General features: G+C 37.3%; 1 protein-coding gene across 1 annotated transcript in view; it reads right to left on the bottom strand.

Annotated features, from left to right (window-relative positions):
• Positions 1 to 11,219: 11,219 nt before the first annotated feature.
• The window catches only part of PDHX (pyruvate dehydrogenase complex component X), a 45,574-nt gene continuing 35,418 nt past the window's right edge, over positions 11,220 to 21,375 (bottom strand). Inside the window, exons 9-11 of the mRNA XM_016206210.2 lie at positions 18,820 to 18,978; positions 14,409 to 14,473; positions 11,220 to 12,022 (exon numbers count right to left, since the gene is read on the bottom strand). Of these exons, the coding sequence (XP_016061696.2) occupies positions 11,764 to 12,022; positions 14,409 to 14,473; positions 18,820 to 18,978 (483 nt within the window). The 3' untranslated portion in view covers positions 11,220 to 11,763. The remainder of the gene's footprint in view (positions 12,023 to 14,408; positions 14,474 to 18,819; positions 18,979 to 21,375) is intronic.

The following is a 21,375-nucleotide window of genomic DNA, read 5'->3' as shown; positions in this document are numbered from 1 at the left end:
AATAAATTTTAAAAAGGCTCAAGTAAAGTCCTAACCAGCTATTGTCACATCTGTAGCATGGCTCACGTTTGCTTAAGGCTCATCAGAGGACTTGGAAACTGCTCAGGAAAATTTGACTCCTAATGACCCCTGAACAATTATTTTTTTCTTCTGGACACATGCTTTTTAAATTTTCCAAGAGACATTTTGGGTAAAGTTAATTAGTAAGTAACAGAATTTTATGAATGCATGGAATTTTAGGTTTATCTCATTTTATGCACACAGGCCTCTCTGCTCCAAAACCTGTCATTTTTCCCCTCATACATATGTTTCACGGAAGACTTTTCCAGGAATTTAAAAGCTTAAAACTTTCACTCAAGCTAAGGTGCCTCAGTTTTCATTAGTAACTTCATTGGCCCAGGACGTGTTACAGAGACCAAAGCAGTTTCAAAACTGCTGGCTCGGTCACGCTGACTGCAAGTGACTCTCAGCCGGGCAAACGGCTCACGGCCTGGCTGGGTGGCTCGGCTGGTTGGAGCAGCAGCCCCGGCACCGAAGGGTTGCTGGTCTGACTCCAGGGCAGGGCATATACCTGGGTTGCGGGTTCAATCCCCGGTCAGGGCACCTGCAGAAAGAAGGCAACAGATCGATGTTTCTCTCTCACATCAATGTTTCTCTCTCTAAGGATGTCCTCAGTTAAGGATTATTAAAATATATAAAGTTTTTTGTGTTATCTCTATCCCCAAACACACCTTATGCTAATATGCAACCCCTGATAAACCCCCCCCCCCCATCTGGGTCATATTTCCTGTTTCACGGGTATACGAAGACAAGTTCTGGATACTGTATGAAAAATGTGGGTTCAGTATGTTTAAAGCACTAGGTGTATTTCTACAAACACATACATAAATGAGGATTTTGTAAGCACCGCTTAAAACTATCTGAAGGGAATTTTCTAGGTAATTTTCTTTACACCTTTTTACAAAGCAAAAGTCCTTTTGAAAATAACTGGTCTCCAATTCATGTGTTCTAATTTCAGGTTTTCATGAATTAACTTAAAAAAATGATGGAGGCCACCATTCTTATTCGAGTAAGCTCCACACTAACCCAAGAGCCAATCATACTTTGCTGTTAAGCTTTACTAAATAACACATGACATTTGAAAATGTGAGCTACTGAACAGAAAACTTCCCCATGAATCAGCAGCCAAACCCAGCAAAAGATCTCATGGTTCCAAATAACTAGCTCACAGACTTTCATATCCAGTTCTGCTTTTTCAGTGGTCTCTAAGAGTCCAATTTCTGGTTAGGAACTGAGAAACTGGGTTGGTTTCTACTTCCATAGGGTAGTAGTGGTGCTAACTAAGATACCTTTGTTAAGAGTGGTAGAAAAAATGGCTGAGTCCCAGAATTTTAAATATGGAAAGTTTTTCTCTTCAGTCCCCACTCCATCATGTCCTCCAGGAGGTTCCAAAGGGATACAATAAATGAGCAGAGAACAAAGACAAAGATGTACTGTTAATAGGACTCCAAACCCTGATGTAGTGGATCCTGGTGAGCTGGCTTGGATTATAAACTCTTGCCAGAGAATTAGTTCCTAAATATGGTCAAACACCACAATCATCTGGGGAAGTTTGGTTTTGTTTTGAACTGTAATTCCAAGTCTCACCCCAGACTTATATCCAGGGGTGGAGCCTCAGATCCTGTATTTTAAAAAGCATGGCCTATTGGCATATGTCTCCCCCTGCCTCCACCACCATTAGACAACACTAATCTGAGCTGGAAGGCACAATGCCAGTGGTGTGATGAAGATGGCTTGTACCAGCTCATGAGAGCTGATTATTAAATTTTCAGGAATTTTGCAAGCCCTACTAAACATTAAATTATATAAGATTACTATTAAATAAGTTATATCCTAAACAAAGATAATACCCAAAGCTCATCACTTCCTAGGCATTTATAACATTTTACTATTACCTATGTTCTTGAGGTTTTGTACATCTATTGTAAATGCAATGGTGGGAAATGCTATATAATGGTGCCTGGCTGCGCAACTCTTCCCAACTCTGCATTCAGTGGCATACATTGGTAACCTGAGATCCAGAGCATTTAAACCCTGGAAATTAGGAAATAATAAAAATCAGGGTTGGTTTGTTGTTGACTATCTCTAGACTTAAGCAAGTGATGGAAAAATGTAGTCACCAACAAGGGAGCTCCCATAAGACTGTCAGCTCATTTCTCAACAGAAACTTTGCAGGCCAGAAGGGATTCACACAAAATATTCAAAGGGATGAAAAGAAACTAAAGCCAAGATTACTCCACCCAGCAAGGCTATCATTTAAAATTGAAGGAGAGATAAAGCGTTTCCCAGACAAGAAAAAGCTGAAAAAGTTCACCACCACCAAACCAGTATTAAAAGAAATGTTAAAGGGACTTACTCGAGAAGAAAATAAATTCTCACTGACAAACGCAAACATAATAAAAGCAACAGATCAATCAACATTACAGTTAGTACAAAGGTTAAAAGATAAAAGTAGGAAGATCATGTGTAATTCCAACAGCAAATTAAGGGATATACATGCACACACACACAAGAATTAAAAACCGACGAAAACATAAACCTGGAAGGGGTTAAGTAAAAAAATGACAGTGATTGTAGAATGTGTTTGAACTTAAGTGACCATCAACTTAAAATGGACACATGGTAATGGCAAACCAAAAATCTGAGATACAGAAGAAATAAAGATAAAGGAATTCCAACACAACACTACAGAAAGTCATCAACATAAAAGAGGAGAGCAAGAGAATAAGGAAGGAACAGAGAACTACAAAAACAATCAGAAAGCAATTAATAAAATGGCAATAACCACCTATCAATAATTACTTTAAATGTAAATGGATTAACTACGCCAATCAAAAGATGAATAAAGATGTGGTACATATATGCAATGGAATATTACTCAGCCATAAAAAAAGAGAATGAAATATTACCATTTGAGACAAATGGATGAACCTACAGGGTATTATGCTAAGTGAGTAAGTCAGACAAAGACAAATTGAAGGAGAGATAAAGCGCTTCCCAGAAAAATATATGATTTCACTTATATGTGTACCTGAAAAAAATAAACAAAATAGAAACAGACTCATAGAGAACAAACTTATGGCTGCCAGATGGGAGAAGGGTTGGGCGGTGGGTGAAAAGTGTGAAGGGATTAAGAAGTGCACATTGGCAGTTACAAAACAGTCGCGGGAATGTAAGGTACAGCTTAGGAAGTGTAATAATATTGTAAAAATTATATATCATGGCAGGTGGGTGCAAGACTTATCAGGGGGATTTCTTTGTAAGTGATATAAATATACCATTATGCTGTACGCCTGAAACTAATATAATATTGAATGTCAACTATAATTGAGAAAAAAATGTTAAAGTAATGAAACAGTGTAAATAATGCAGATTAAACTTTAAAATATGTCACGTCTGTAGCTGGTACATTGTGAATACCACAGTATTTGAGGAAATATCTCCCAGTATTCAAAAATTGTCTGATTTCATTAAGGATGTTACTCTCTTCATTGACAAGTGGAATTCCAACATGCCTTTGTTATTTTAACTTTCATCTTACTCTTTCATGTAAAGAAAAATATTAGCCAACATTCGTGTCGGGAACCATACTTATTCATCAATTGTAACCACAGTTTGGCTACAGATACAAGAGATGCATAAAATAAACGAAAGCATTCTGTAAGAATCAGTGAGCTATAAAAAAATTTACAATAAAGAGTACTGCATGTTCTATTATGATTTGTGAATGCTATATTTTGTTGATATTACTGTATTACACATTTACTGTTTAACAGTATTGCATATTCTATTAAATAAGTGAATTGTATATTTTATTATTTGTATATCAGTAAAATTTCTAATAGACTTACATTTGATTATATACGCAATATACATTTCTTTCTCAAAGAGATGGTTGTTAAACATTTACCAGCAAACCACTGCCTAAATCAAGAACAAAAACAGGCTGAATCCTCCTTGGTTTCTTCTATCATATAAGTCCATGCCTTTATCTGTAGTTTACCATTCCCCTGTTGAGAAAATTACAAACAATTGTACTAGAATACAAATCAAAAAAAGAGATTTTCCTGAAAACTCAAAGCATATAATTTAACCTGCCCCATCAGCCTTTCCTAAGAAGGCTGCCCTCCAAGAAGGGGAGAGCTTTAGGCTGATTTGACCACACCTGAGATCTGGCAAAAATTAGAATCCTAACAGCCTTGGCACCATAACTTAATAAACGTCCTCCCCTTGAATCCACACAGGTGGCTCTTTGGGAGCAGAGGAGAGGGGGGTAGAGGCCTCCAAGTAGGAATAAAAGGAGTTTGAATCTTCTTGTGGAATTTGGAACATGTTTGGGATACACAACTAAGGATCAGTGAGCTCTCACCTTTCTCCAAGCAGAATGCACACGAACATCAGGGTTTCCTGCACACGAACATCAGGGTTTCCTACACACTTACTTTTACATGATCATTGCTTGATTTTAAAATGTCTTTCTAAAGGTGAAATAAAACAGTTACCAAACCAAGATGTATAGAAATTTAAAACAGTGTTCCTTGGTAGTCTTGTCAACTTTAGGCCAACGCCAATAGCCACCCCTAATAACTAAGGAATTTCCTTCAGTGCTCAAAAAACAAAAATGAAATGAAACTCCAAAGTTTTCTTAACCTAAGTGAAAAAGTTCAGACTTGTCTCTAACTATATCAGATTTCTAACTGTTCATGTTACTCTTGTGTCCTTCCTTGTCCAGGCATTTATTCAATACCATAAATATTTTTCCATTTGTTACAGTCTTATCCTACCCCTCACCTTCTCCTAAATGACTTTTCCCTTAAAAAACAAGAAACAAAAACAAAAAAACACACAAAAGCGGCAAAAGGTCACCATATATCTGTTATTAACTGAGTACCAAGAACTAGAAATTTTTGCAAAACAGATATCCCCCAACTAAAAGGAATATAATTTTTCACCAATGAAAAATCACAATTAATGTAGATAAGGAAAGACGTCTTCAAGTAAGTGGCTTCTGATGTCTTACTTATAATGCTACAAACATAAGTGCACAAAAAGACATCTCTGTCCTGTAAATAAGAGATGAGTCAATGCTACCATCATAAAATGCTGACATACCCACCCACCGCAAAAAGGCAACCGGTTTCAGACCGTCTTATAGAAAAGAAAGCATGAAGCTAATCTTGACAAATGCTAACACTTTTACTTAATCGGTATGTTCTGGAAACCCAGGCACAGAACTGCTCTCAGGCCCTTACGGAAGGAATGTATTTGGTGAAGGTCAGACTGACACATTAAGGGGGCTCGGAGGGGGGAAGAGTGGGGGAAACCCAATTAGTCTGACATCCTACCAGGTAGCAGCCATGTGTTATTTTGTGTTGGTCATAGTAAGAATGAAGGGTGGAGAAGCGATACATTTCTAACAAAAACACATCTAAGAAATTTACAAAACAATATGGGGACAATCGAGGAGATATTTTTACTTACCAAGCTCTGCTATCTGCATAGAAAGAACATGTACTTTCAACCACAAAGATATTTATTAACTTAAAAAAATTTTTTATTAGACCCTTCTTTTTCTGTAACTAGTTATCCCAGAGTAAAAGTAAAGAACTCTTTGGTCATCACCCAGTATCTTGCCCTCTAAATAAGAACACTGAGGTGTTTTCCTACTTGACCCTTAATTATTAATCCACACCAGCTGCCACCCACTCATGAATCAGAAGGTTAAAGGGATACATCATGTATTAATATTAAAATCTGGAGGACACTAAATGGCAGATTACTGCGGCTTTAGCCAGACTTAATTCTATACTATTTCTCTATTCCTATAGGAGGCGCTACTGAGTTCAACAAGCTGTCTTCACTATATCGAGAAGCATTTCCCCAACTCATGTCTTTTTAATGTGCCAAACTTCAGAATTTCCTAATAAATTGACGTTTTTAAAAGAGGAATCTCTTGTGAGGCTCTGGGACCTGACTACCTGCTTGAATCCTGTCACTACCACTTGCTAGCTGTGTCATCCTCCACAAGTTCTTTAACGTGCCTTTTGTGAAGTACTGGTACTACTAATATCCACCTTATGGGGTTGTGTTGACGACTTCATGAGTTAATAATACATATAAAGCATTCGGAACAATGTCTGGAACACAATAAGCTAACTCTTGCTGTCGTGTTATTATATTTTCATGGTGAGCATACGTACAGTTTGACGAGAAAGGTCTGCATGTACTTAATGAGAATAATTAGATAACTAGAAAAGTATTAAAATATCTACCTAGAAAATAAGTTTTGTAGAGAATTTCCCAAATGATACTTAAAAAAATTAATTTATTTTACCAGTTTAAGCTGACACAGGGTAAGGGCCTGCAGCTATAAATACTCAGTGCCACGCACAGATGCTTACCACTGTTGAATAATGTATTTCAACATTTTCTTTTGTTTAACATTTAAAAAAAGTCTTACCTACCAAATAGGGGGATTTATTTGAAATAAAATGACAATAGTCTCAGTATTACCTCTAGCCTAGGTAGATTTCTACCTACAAAGTAGGTCTCATATAGACCGTTACATCTTTGTGAGGTGTCTTCCAAGGCCCGCCCAACGCAGACCCCACACACCACAGTGGCCCTGGCCCCGCAGAGACAGCCAGCAGCTGAGGCTGCCCTGTGACCTGTGCGTGGAGGGAGGTTTCCTGTTTCCCCGCCTGCAGACAGGTCTGGCCTGGGCAATGAAATGACCTTCTCTGCCACCCAGTGGGCTGCCTCTGTTGGAGCCTGACTGATAAGGTTCTCAAGACCGAAGATTGGACACTAACTGATACAACGGCCAATACAGAGGCCTGGAGCCTCCAAAATAAAAACTGAGGTAACTACTTTGGGTTCTGAATTTTGACCAGATTCAAAGCTATTTATTAAAAGTAACACGTTCTATATCAGGATTTTATCCTTGGAGGAATTAAGCTCTAATTTTTTTAAGCTTATATTCTTCTAAGCCAGCCATTCAGAGGTAGAAGTTGTAATACTTTACTTCAGGATTTCAGGTTCACAGTAGTTGTCGATAATGCAAACAAACCCCTCCGCACTTTCTGCCTACGATTACCATAAAGGCACGAAGAGAGCCAACACAGAGAGCGTACGAACTGATTCAAGAGTGGCCATGGCCCGGCCGGGCGTGGCTCAGTGGCTGAGCATTGACCTGGGATCTCGGAGATCGCGGTTCGATTCCCGGTCAGGGCACACGCCTGGGTTGCGGGCTCGATCCCCCATCAGGGGCGTGCAGGAGGCAGCCGATCAATGATTCTCCCATCACTGATGTTTCTCTCTCTCTCTCCTTTCATCTCTGAGATCAATAAAGATATATTTAAAAAAAAAAAGAGTGGCCATGTATGAACACATTTGTGTGATTACTGAAGAACAGGACCTTCAGCTATTTCAAGTGGAAAATGCTACCTATTAAGACAGAACCATCTCAGCAGCAGTAATAAAACCTAGGAAGCTGCATACTGAAAAGTAGTGTGTGAATTTTGGCATCTCACAGACCTAGGTTCAAATCCCAGGTGTGGTACTTCTGAGCTGTGTGCCTCTGGCCAAATTACATAATCTCCGAGTCTGTTTCCTTATCACCCCTTGCGATAATTGTAAAGTAGGCTTTCCCTGCCTCACAGAATTCATCTCAATTCAAACACGATAAGCAAACACCACTGTGATTAATTTTTCCCCGTTTCCTCATTTTATAGGTAAGAGAATATTGAAGCACAGAAATAAGGTGTTTACTAAGAGTGCAGTAATTTATATAGTTGAAATTAGGCTTAAAATACTCTTAAGTATGCAAGCTTGGGAAACAAAGAATGTACTAAATGTCACTAGTTCTATTAAGAAGGATGGTAGTTTATTAAGTACCATCCTATAACTTCCTGATAAATGCCATTCCCTATCAGACAGACTACTGACGAGCCACTGATGAAAAGTGCAGAATAAGTGCAATTAATGTGATTAAAAAAGTAACCCCTCAGATTTATATACTTTATGCTTGATAAACTGCTATGTCTAATATCACTTAATTTGATCACAGCAGCCGTATCTTTAAAAGACCCAATTTTGTGTGTGTGTGTGTGTGTGTGATAGGAGTATACCAAAATTTCATAAACAAATTTCAGAAAAAAATAAATTATATCAGCCCTGGCTGGGTGGCTCAGTTGGTTGGAGCATCGTCAGGTGCACCAAAAGGTTGCAGGTTTGATTCCTTGTTAGAGCACAAACCTAGGTTGCAGGTTTGATCCCTAGTTGGGGTGCGTATGGGAGGCAACGGATGGGTTTCTCTCTCGCATCAATGTTTCTCTCTCTCTCTAATCAATTAAAACGTATCCTCAGGTGAGGATTTAAAAAAAATATTTTAGGTCTGGAAAAAGGAAAATCATAATTAATTAATGATTTTGCTAATAATTTCTCAACTTTTAACAAGTCTAAGTTTCCCTTAATTGTACCTATTCCAGACAGTAGAGGTTAAATTAGAGCATCCAGACAAGCCATACCTTCCCTCCACCCGTGCCTGTCCCCATCTCTTGCAACCAATGGAGACACTAGAAAATAAATCTTTAAAACCCACAAAAGTATTTAAAAGAATTTCATTTAGAAAAAGTTTAAATATCTTCTGAAATATGCCATTTGCTGTTCATGACTTTTGTACCCTGGCGATGGGGGCCATGGAGCTCTGTCCGGACTGGGAGACTGCATCGCCGCGGCTGCATTACCTGACAGCGCACACCCACCCACACTTCATAGCCCACCCAGCAAACTAACAGCCATATTCTTCATTTCCTCCCTTCTTGAAAGCCACTTGACCTAGTGCAGAATCTTAGCTCATGCTTTCATGTAGCAAAAGCTTCCAGCTGGTTCCTGACTGCTGTCCCCTCCCTTCTAACTGACCTGGCAGGTTGTGGCCAGACTAAATCTTAAACTAAGTCTGCATTGTTACTTCTTTCTTCAAAGACCAACAAACGTTTCCAACTGATGTCACATTTAAATCAATGGTTCATTCTTACCTGCCACACATTTGGTTCTTTCATTTAGTCACTTACCTGAGACATAGTCCATCACGATGCAATGTGTAATGAGGACACATTTTCCTTGAAAACTAAGATTTAAATGCCATTTTTCTTTTTCTCCCACATTCTAAGTACAATATATTAACTCACAGCACCACCTACCTTTCAATAAAAGGTTAGGAAACTAGGTTTACTTTTAGCATAATGCCCAAATGGCTGGCTTTTACAAGGTAGAATGTAACTAAGTCCAAAATGCAAAAGGAAAAAAAATCTAAAATTACGAGTTTCATTTGACACTATCTACAAAATACCAATACCAGTGCACATAAGTTTCTTAGTAATCTTCCAAACAAAGGCATCTGGCCAGCACTATACTAATAATTTTAATCTGACACGAAATAGTCAGTGAATAAACTATATCTATAAATGTTAACTAGAGTTGCAATCGGGGAGAGACAGGGCTGTTCTGACTTACAAATCTAATATTCATTGATATTTTCCTGCCTAAGCGTTAACTGGCATGTATGTTCCCTTCCTTAGAAGTCTTCTCAATATTTTAGTCACGTTCTCTGTTTAAGTGAGAAAAGAGGTGACCAGGTATAAAATTTCACTTTTATGCCCTCTCTGAGTGGTACCCGTCAGTGCCACAAATCTATATAAAATGTGGAACAGACCTGCTCACGCAGCACAGCTCACTGTCTACAAAGATGCAAACCAGCTACCACCGCAGTCCCTCTCAAATCACTGTTTATTCTTTGAATTCATGCTGAAAAAGGACTTTTTCTACAGAAACTACAATTTCCTCACATAAACCTAAGCAGTATAGAAATATTAGAGAAAATCCTTTTTAGTCAGCATGAATGAGCATTTGTTCCAATAGCTGAGAAGTCAGTCAAACCATGAGAAGCAACTGACTCTATGAAAAGCCGGGTTGCGGTGTCCATGAAGAACTAAAGTATCTTAAATCTATAGAGCGTTTCTCCCGCGCAGATCACACAGCCCCGTAAGGCAGGTTGGGGTGGGGCTCGGTGCCCATTTCACCCACAGAGAAACAGATGCATTGGCTTATGTACCCCGGTCCATGGAAAACAGAACTCATGCCACAGGGTATGTATGATGGTCTCATGCTCTATTCCTATTTATGAAAATTAGAAAAACAAAACAAAACAATTTCAGTTAAAATTGACTAAAAATAATTTAACATATAAAAGTTAATTTAAAAGTAGCATTTGGCCACAGTTTTCAGAAAAACTGCTAATATAACCAAAGTTTTGAAGACTGTTTTTAAAAAACAGCTTGTTAAAACTGAGCCATTGGATTAAGCACTTTCTTAACAACTGGCTGGGGCTCTAATTATTCTGGAAGGCTGTTTTCTTAGAGCGTGAGTAGCTGACTGTGTCACACCTTACAACTGTACCACACAGTCCTTCTCAGGTGATCCACGTCAGCAGACACTGACATGAGCCTTTCTGTGACTGGATAATTAAATTACTATCCAATTTCAGTGCCATTATCTCGCCAGTTATAGTAGAATCCTTAAAAGAAAGAAACCCTTCTAACCTTTACGATAATTAGTGAAAATTTCATCTCATCAATGGAGTAACAAGGATGGCTCTTACCTGCTTCAGGCGCTTTCTTTTCTACTCTCTTTACCTTCCATATCCACTATTTTCCTTCTGTCATGTTAATTTTACATTCTTCCTTTCTTCCTGTAAAGTCCCCTTTAAGCGGTTCTGGGGAAACTACTAACCTACTTCAAGGTTTCACTAAATTTCTGTGTCCTAATATTTAAACTACAATAGAAATTTTTACCTTTTCTCACATCTTGTTGCATACTTCAAACCTGATTAAAATGCATTAAGAAACAACATTTTGTGTTCAAATCCACACTATCTTAAAATGTTTGGTAGGAAACCGTATAACTTATTTTAATACATTCCAACTTAGTATGAAGTTGAGAAGTTATTTCCGAGGTTTAGATATTTGAACTGCAGTTTACCACTGAAACAAATACATTTTTTTGGTCTCTCTTTCTCTCTTCATTTTTTTATTTTTTAATTCTTCCTTTTAGAAGTTCACAGTGTCACAGGAGTAAAAAATAAGACTGATAGAAAGCACTCTGAAACATATGGCTTTATATACATAAAAAATTCAGTGTTGCCAACCCCCTAATACAAGGTGATCCTTATTTATTCACTGGTATCCAGAATGAGTTCTGTACATAGTAATTGTTCAAGTCTGTCTAAAGCAGTGCTTGTCAAAGCGAGGCCCCACTGCTAAATTAGTGGGTGTTTCTTTGAAGACTACATCCAATGTAAATAAAATTAAGTATAATTGTAACAATTCTCTGAGTTAACAATTTATCATACATTCTCAAATATTCTAAAATGCTCCAAGGAGCCAAACATAATAATTTAATTTACATCTAGTTTAACATCCCCTTTGTACAGCACCAAGGTTAAAAATGGATCTAACTAAATGTCCTCTTTCTTTTATCAGTTATAGTCTGTTATCATTTATTTCTACAGCATTATGAAAATGAAGACAACTCAGGTCAAACTCTTCCACCTTAAATAAATAAACATTTTACCCACTTCACACTTAAATACCTAATTTTTTCCATACAGTTCATGTTTCTTGGTGACAGCTCTAACTCTGAGAACTAGGCAAGTCGAATAGGATTCTCCAGGTTTGCTTTAAAACTTTCAAGAAACCTGGTAGCTAGTTCGTCATCGACTACGCGGCCGTCACTTGACATGGTGACTGTGATGAGATGGTGCTGCTGCAGCTTGTCATTTCCCTCTTCATCCCGGGTGAGCTTCAGCACAGGTCGGAACCTCCCGACAGCTAAAATGCAGGCCTGGGGAGGGTTGATCACGGCCGTAAATTCATCGATGCCAAACATCCCCAAGTTGGAAATACTAGAGGAAACAGAGAGCTCTGAAGGTGGCAGGTCGTCAATCAAAGACTTTCCCCAAGCATATATTTTTATTTTACTAAAATACTGTGCTATAGAACTTATCCAAGTCAAAGGCCCAAGATAAAAGACTATGTTACTTACAATACTATCAAAAATTGTGTGTTGAATGTCAACACACATACAAGTACTATATCTGATATAAACGCCTATTTGGCTTTGAACTGGAGCTGCAGGCAGTGGCATATGGCAAGAAAAAGAAAAGATGCAAGGACCAAAACAAACAGAGCCGCCGTTTCCCAGACACACTGCACACTGGAGCGCGGGGGCTCCACAGGTGACCTCGTCAGGTCAGTAAGGGAATCAGCTGAGCCACTGGATAAGCATCAATATAAAAAGCCATTTTACATCTATAGACAGGTTGCTGTAATTAGAAAATAAAATTTAAGAATAATGCCATTTACAATAATATCAAAAATATGAAGGAATAAATCTAATGAAACATTTATAAGACCTCTGTACAAAAAATTACAAAGCAGAACTGAAAAAGTCAAAGCACTGAATGAACGATGGTCTATGCCACACTCACCGACTGGAAGACTCAGTGCTGTAAATACTCAAGCTGATCAAGGGTCAATACAATCCCAATAAAAACCCCAGCAAGGTGTGGTGTGTGTAGGACAAACAACAAGTTGATTCTAAAGCTTATTTCGAAATACACAGAGCCAAGAAAGGCGATCTAAAGGGTGACCGAAACTGGCAGACTTTCACTACTGATATCAAGCCCTTAGCTTGGTGGTACTGAGCAATGGGGAGGCAAACAGGCTAATTGAAAAGAGGAAAGAACACAGAAACAGACTGCACACATGCATGGTCACCTTCTCGATGCCATGGAGAAGCAGTCACCTTTTCAACATATGACACTGTGTCGACATAATATCCATATGAGGGAAAAAAGAGAATTTTGACCTTTATCTACATACAATAAACAAAATCCAATTTCAGATGGATTATGATCTACATGTGAAAAATTATAAAGCTTCTAGAAGACAACGTAGAATAACTTCATGAATCTTTAGGCAATAATTCCTAACAGAAAACAAGGACCAACTACGAAGATAAACAGGACTTCCCTGAAATTCAGAAATTCTGTTCATTAAGAAACACCATCAAGGAAGTTCCAAAGGCAAGGCACAGAGTGGGAAAAGTTGTTTGAAATAATATATATCCTGCAAAGGTCTGTGTACCTGGAAATAAAAACTCCTACAAATCATTTTTTAAAATAGACACAAGACTTCAACAGGTACTTTATCTGATGAATTACCAGATACCCACATGGCTGACAGATAAATAAAAACCGTTTTCAATAGCATTAATTTGCTACCTGACCACAAAGAGTACCACTACATACTTCAAGAATTGTTAAAAATGTAAAACCTAACATTACTAATGGGAATTCTCATACACTGTTAAGTATAAATTTGTGTAACTATTTCTGAAAATTGTTTGACAGTATCTATTAAAGCTTTTAATCCAGGGATTCTACTTTCAGTGCATACAATGAAATTATTTTATACAGTCATCATAAGACACTAATAAAATGTTCATAGCACCATTATTTGTAATAGCGCCAAACTTTAAACACCGCAAACGCCCAACAGTAAACTGGATACTGACATATTTATACAGCATACTACAGAATATTGGATACTGCAGTGATAAATGAGTGCTTCACACAGCAACATGGTTCCTCTCCCAGACATGAATGTTGAGTGAAAGAAGCCAGACCCTAAGAATGTGTGCTTATATAAAGATCAAAGCTAGGAAAACAAATCTATGGTGAGGATTCGAGAACAGTGGTTCCCTTTAAGGGGATGATTCTCAGGAAGGGTAGAGGAAGAATATCCTGCTTTGGTTAGTTACACAAATTTCTTTATTTTGTAAAACATTCAAGCTACACTAAGGGCACTTAATTGTGTGTAAGTTACACTTAAACAAAAATAGAGCTGATAATAACTGAACTGTCTAAGTGTTAATATTTCCCCTCAAATACCTTAAAATAAAAGAGATTACAAATAGAAAAGAAATAGTTGAGGTTTATAAATCTACTGGATTTATATATTTTTTTAAATATCAAAAACAAACTCTGAATGTCATTCTATGAACATTTGAATGAGTTAACTAGCTAATCCTAAAGGGTTCCTACTAGCTTTGATACAAAAATCTAATTAGTCTGAAGAATATTTTCATATAATCTGTTATCTAAATACAGTATGTGATATTTGGCTTAAATTTTAAAAAGTTTCAGAAAATAAATAAAACAGGTTAACATGGATTCTATAAATCTTATATCTATTCGATACTACTGGTAATTAGAGTTTAAATTTTACCTGAAAGATCCTCCTTGGTATTCTTCAGGTAACAGTTTTCCATCTCTTGCTTTCTTTGATAGAGCCTGTGAAAAATGCAAAATGTGTCAACCAATGCTATGTTATACATAGTATATGGTACAGCATTATATTTGTACAAGGACTCTCATCTCATATGCTTTGCTTTGACTTTATAAGATGTATATATAATTTCCTCTAAAATTATTTTTTAAATGAACAAGATAGAACACAGATAATCTAAAGAAGCTAAAGATGTAAACCAAAACTCTGGGAAAATCACTTTCCTTTAAAAATTCTTCAAATATTGGAATTACTTTGTGCACTACTACACAGAATGTTTCAGTGTTTGCTATCTTGTCTATAAATTTTTCTTTTAAGATAAAATATTAGAAAAAGCCATTCTTGTCAATCTAATAGTCTAAATAAACTATGCAATGGAAACAAATCTGCAACCAATATATCAGTTTTCATTTCTTTTTAACCTATAACACATAATTTCAGAGTTGTTAAAAAAACCCAGAGCTTTATATTTCAGGTTTCAATATTATAAGCATCTTCTATGTTGCTAAGTCTTTATAAAGGATTTTTTAATGTCTGCTTAACATTCTAAAGACTGTATCTGCCAGAATTTACTTAGTCATTTCCCCAGTGTCATAATTTAGTTCACTGGTTTCTTTTGAATGATTTCATATAAATTCTCAGAAGTGGAATTACTAAGCCCCAGAAAATGGTTCTTGATCCTACAGCTGAAGTATTTCCTGAATGAGCTAGTCCAATTTACACTCCACAAAGAATATAAGAATGCAGTAATTTTATATCACTCTTGACAATACTGATTTCTAAAAATTTACAGAGGGAAAGAGAAATGACACCATGAGAGCAAATTTAAGAAAAGTTGTTAAATTTTCCTCTACGTGTACTTGTAGTTACCTTCACTTCCATTAATTTTTATTTTTCAGTGCTTCCAAAGCAAGGAAACAGAAGCTGAGTCATTACATATGAAAAATTAATAATGAATTATTTTATGAGGAGCAGGGTAGATAAAATAAACCCTGGGCTTATTTAATGTTCTGCATTATATAGCTAACATAAGTACAATTACTACCACTGCTAAAAACTATTTAATTTGAAACAATCTATGATTTCAATTTTGAAAACTAAAACATTCTTTAAAAATCTAAGTAGGATCTCAATGTATCACTGTGACTTAATGCAACTGTAACAACTACAGATTTATACTATTTGGATAGAGTTACTTATGAAGCTATTTGAAACCAAAATGAAAAATGAACAGAGAGACTTAGACTTGTATAGTCAGTGGAATATCAGAAGCAGAAAGAACAATCTGCCAATGTCTTTTTCCTGCCTTAAGCATTATGACTGTTCACATGACTTGAACACGCACATATCATGTGGACCTTGAAGGCATTTCTTTAAAGGCAGATGATCGCCACGTATCCTGATGACCTACCGCACACACTAACACAAATAAAAAGCATATTCATTTTAAAGACTAGATGGCAAGCACAAATAACACACTTTAAAAAAAACCTCTGTAGACTCTAAATACGTCAGCAGGATATTCCTATCAATGAACCCAAAGAACCTAAAAAAAGTAGAACCTGAGGAGGATTGTTGGTTCTAAAAATTACTAAAGAATTCTCACTGGATTTTCCTGGTAGTGTGAAAATGTGAACTTAAAATCAAAGCAGGTGTTACCTGAAGCATCCAGCTGAAAGGACATAACAAGATGGCCAGCAAACATTTTAAAAATATATCACATGCCTTATTAATTCATTCAGAAATTTTACTGGGTACTAATGAGGTAAAGTTTACTTCTGCGTTTTTAAACTATTATAATTAATGAAGAATTAAGAACAGTGTGGGCCTAAGGCTTGTTACTATATTACTCTATTTAGGAAATACGAACTTGGATGTGGCCGAGACATGCTTCTAGCACCACACATTGACATCCCTGGGATTCCTGAGGGTCCAAAAGTAAACAGTGCACGTGTTCCTAACCCCGGGGTCCACGATGCATTTCCTGGGATCCACATACTCCTTGGAAAATCAGGTTCAGCAACAGCTTTTATTAAAAACTTTAAAAAATTCACTGAGCAACTACTATTTTCCAAGTACTCTTCTAGAATTGGAGATATGGCAATGAACAGAACAGTCAACGTGAGATAGGAGGGAACACAGACGGGTCAAAAAATAAGGTCATTTCAAAGACTGATGAACTGTATGAAGACAATAAAATAGGGTAATGAATGTAAGAAGCTATCTTAGCAATGGAAGCCATAAAAGGCCTAAGAAAGTGGCATCTGAAGCGAGAAATGCCTAGATTTAAATAAGTCCCTACTTCCACTGCTTTCTAAATGCATCATCTTGGACATATTTCTTAAAGATGTTAAACTCAGTTTCTTCCATGTTAACATGCAGAAGTTTAGGTCCCAACTCTAATACTGGGCCAAGAGAATGATAGGAAATGCTTAGCCTAGTGTCTGGTGTATCATAAGCACAAGAGAGTGAAGTGCTGACCAGAGAGAGCAGGTGGGAGGGAAGCAGGCAGAAGAGAAGCCAGCGCGCAGGCAACCCTAAGGGTTGCTGGGCGTTACAGGGAACGCTAAGCACTTCCAGAAGCCCCGGGCGCTGCAGAGCGTTAGGGCTGCCCTTCTCGTTGAGGGGAGGCTGCTTACACTGCCCCCTTACCACCTGAACTCTGGTCCTTTCAGGACAGAAGAGAGAAGGAAAGAGAGGGCCAACACAGCTATTCTAAGACTATTCATTACAGTAGTAAAATTGGTAACTTGGTCAGAATCAAAGAAACCTTCCTATAATTATTAATTTTTAAAATTTAATACAGACAGTGATAAGGAAATTCTAACTCTACAGTTAAATTCAATCCCATATGAACTTCACAAGATAACAAATACATGTACTTTCACCGCTGCTGAAAATCCTCAATGAATAAAAGGCATGTGCTATCCCAGTAAACCAACCTCTATGACTTTGACTTTTAAATTGGCCAAATTAATACCACCTCTCAATTACAAAAAAAAAAAAAAAAAATTTTTTTTTTTTAATGCTTGTGTCCCCTCAAAATTCCTATGTTGACATCAATGCCCAAAGTGATGGTATTAGGTGAGAGCAATTGCATTTTTATCTATAAAACACACTCTGCAAGTCTTTTCAGAGGCGTGAAGAAAGGCTTTAAAAGGACAATTCTACTAAGGTTGCCTGTAATTGTGTCTCACTCGAAGACTCCGAGGGTATGTGTATCAAACTGGACTGCCTTGCATTCATTTATTTATTCTGGGCAAGCAGGTCTGCACATTTATATACCGTCAGCTCCTCAAGAAATCTTACCTTCTACTTTTTAATCCCCCTCATAACTTGTTCTGCCACTACACACAACTGGTCCTTGGTAAATGAAAAAAGAATCACTTACCTAAATGAATCTGAAATTTTCAATGCAAACACTACGATATTTCTGACTGAAAACGCACTTAGAAATTACCGAGGCTGCCAGAGCTGACCTACTGCAGAGTTCCCGCTCATTCAGTGTGACAATAGTGAAATCAGATTCTTCTACATTAAAGCTACAAAACTGCTTTTAAAGAAAGTCAGGAAAAATGAAGCACTTTTGCTTCTGGAATACTAAGTACTTTCAGTGGTCTCAATTCTAGAACAGAAATGAATAAACTTAAGAATAAAATGATGTTTACACCGAGGTCTGTCTAGCAGCCTTTCAGAGAAATGTAGTTTCATCTTTAACTATCTAAACTGTCTCTTTGAGGCTGGATTCTAGACTTCAGGAAGTAAAGCATTCACCTATAACTTGAATGCAGTTGGCCCTACTTTCTCTGTATGTTATTTCTGAAATTTTGAGTGTTAAATGTTCTTAACATGGGCTGTACCTGCGCCCTGGCCCGGTGGTTCAGTTGGTTAGAGTGTCTCTCATAAGCCAAAAGGCGCAAGTTGAATTCTCAGTCTGGGCACAAATCTAGGTTGCAAGTTCGATCCCCAGTTGGGGCGAGTATAGGAGGCAACCGATCCCTGTTTCTTTCACATCAATGTCTCTTTCTCCCTCTATCCCCCTCTCTCCTCCCCACCTCCCTTCCTTCCTCTCTCTCTAAAATCAATTAAAAAAATCCTCTGATAAGGATTAAAATAATAATAATAAAAAATAAATAAATAAATGGGTTGTACCTGGATAGAAACTTAAAAACTCCATATACACAAATGATAATCACTTGGAAATACACACACAACTGTATATATAAATATATATAATTATATGGATAGATGTATGTATATTATATCAATCAGAGAATGATCAGGCCATACCAACACTTTATCAGAAAGTAAATTCCAGCATTTTGGAAGCACAGTATTTCTCAAGGCATACCTTCACCGAGTCAGCAATTTCCTGTATGCCCTTTGCAGCCGCATCTTTTATGATCGGTGTAATTAAACCTCTATCTGTTGCCACAGCCACTGAAATGTCAATAAAGGGCAGTTGCTTTGGGCCCTCTCCATCCCAGCTCACATTAACACTCGGCATTTGCTACGAAACAGAAACAAAAAAACATGTTACTGAAGAAGTAGGTTCAGATCAAGGTGATTACAGAAAAATAACTATTATTATGCGTATTAGAAAGTGAATATAGCTAGATAGAAGGAAATAAAAATTCTATTTAAAAAGTGGTTTGGATCTCTGTGTTAAAAACCTTTTATGTCTGGGACGAATAATTAAGCATACCATCTTTTTTGAGGCAAGCTTAAGGAAATTCTGATGATGTACATATTTTGATCTCTTTATATCATGGTTCAAAAAAGGCTCCCTTTGTTAAACCTGACTGCTAGAAAGTACTTAATGTTTGTTATACTTTCTGCCCCAACACTTGACCAACAAGACCATGAGAAGGAAGAGAGGGAAGAGGGGTCGTGACATTCATCCATAGTATTCCTGAAAGAGCCTGACTTTCTAGCACAGCCCTGGGCGGTATTAGCAGGCCTTTCACAAATGGCTTCCTTATTTAAGAGAGACTTTCTAGCTTCATAAACACATGATATGTGAGCATGTATATACTTAATATACATACAACTGCAGACTGAGGATGAAAAACCAGATGGAATGACTAAATGCCTGGAAACGATGCGAACTGATAAAGTTGCAAATATCAGAGCAGAAAATGGTGCTGAAAAATAGACATCAAAAACAAATTTCCCTTCTCAAAAATTCTTTGCTCTCCACAGAATAAGATCCATATCTCTCCACATGTAATGTAAACACAGCCATCCACAGTATGATCCAAGCTACCTACCTACCTACCTAACTTGACTTCTGCCCACGCCCCTAAGGTGAATGCTCGCTGCACTCAGGCCTCTCCCTGCCACGACACGCTCATTCCATTTCATCGCTTTTCAGTTGCTCTTTTCACTTCTTCTTTCAAGGCTCAGCTCATTCCTTCCACAATGCCATTATGTCAGAATAATAAACAACGAAGTCCCAACTTCTTAGAAGATTTTAAATTCTTTAGAGATAATGGTAAAGTAAAAGAGAAAAACAACAACAGCCTCACAAATAATGAATATTTGGCAAATAAATTTAGAAAGCTATGTAACAAAAATCTATGAGACATAAACTAAATTGGACTCAAAGGAAAATTTATAATCTAAATAATCTTATTTAAAAAGATAATTATAAAGAATTACACAGTGAAGTTTTCTCACAAAATATCTCTAACCAAAATAAACCTAAGGAAATGAAGGAATACATAATGAAACAATATAAAAGGAGTGAGACTATAAATATGCAATAATAAAAGTGAGACAGAGTTCAGAAAACCCCCAGGCATTGAGGACATTAACATACTTATAAAAAGCAAGTTTGAGTGGCTCTAGCCTAGTAAGTTTAAGAATCTACATGAAATAAATGATTTTCTGGGAATATATAAGTTTCTAAGACAGATTCAAGAAAAAGCTGAAAATTAAACAGTTCAATAATTATGGGGGGGGAAATGAGAAAATTGCCAACGCTTCCTCCTCAAAATAGAACTCGGATACTTTTACTGGTGAATTCTATAAAACTTCAAGATATAAAAATCTTTATAATACTGAAACAATCACAGAGAAAGGAAGGGAAAAAACGCACCAAATTCATTTTCATGAAGCCATTGATTAAAAAAAAGCCTGAAAGGCTAGCACAAAATTTAAATTACAATTACTATGGCTTCTGATACAATATTATGAAATGAAATACTGACAAAAAGGTAAAGACTACTTAAAGAGGGAAAGAATAACTCATAATCAGAAAATCATTAATAACTCAAAATATTATTTGGTCAAAAGATATATAAGCATTTAGATATGAACAGCTGTAAAGGCATGCCTATACATTCTCTATTATTTAACTGTTCAAAAAATAAAATAAACTCTTTATAAATGTACTTTAAATATAGCACTTATAGTGACACTGAAAAGTAGCCTCATTTATACAAAAAAGGCACAATAGAAAGTGGTGCTGGGCAGCAAGCCTGGGTTTTAGATGCACGTCTCTAGTCAGACCACCTGCCTTCTTGCCACCTCCACTGGGACACTATCAGGCTTCTCAAACTTCACGTGTCCAACACCAAACTCGAGACTCCCGTTTCAAACCTGCTCCTCTCCCATTTTCCGAGTCTTAGGACATGGGAAACTACGAGCCTCCCATTGCTCGGCCCCAAATCCTCGCCCTCCTTTCTCTCCCGTCCCGCATCCAATCCATCAGCAAATCCTCTTGGCTCTCCCTTTGAAATGTAACCAAAATCTCCACTTCACCCCAGCTCCCTGCTACCACCTCAGTCCAAACCGCTGTCACCGACAGCCTCCCAGGAGAGCGCGCTACTTCCACCTTGCCCTCCGCAGGCTGGGTTCCACGCAGCAAGCGCAGCAGCCCCTCCCTTTTCTATTTAAAGTGTGA

The sequence above is a fragment of the Miniopterus natalensis genome, chromosome 11 (assembly GCF_054644295.1).
Source record: "Miniopterus natalensis isolate mMinNat1 chromosome 11, mMinNat1.hap1, whole genome shotgun sequence".
NCBI classification, from domain to species: Eukaryota; Metazoa; Chordata; class Mammalia; order Chiroptera; family Miniopteridae; genus Miniopterus; species Miniopterus natalensis.
This window is presented reverse-complemented; position numbering and strand designations above follow the sequence as displayed.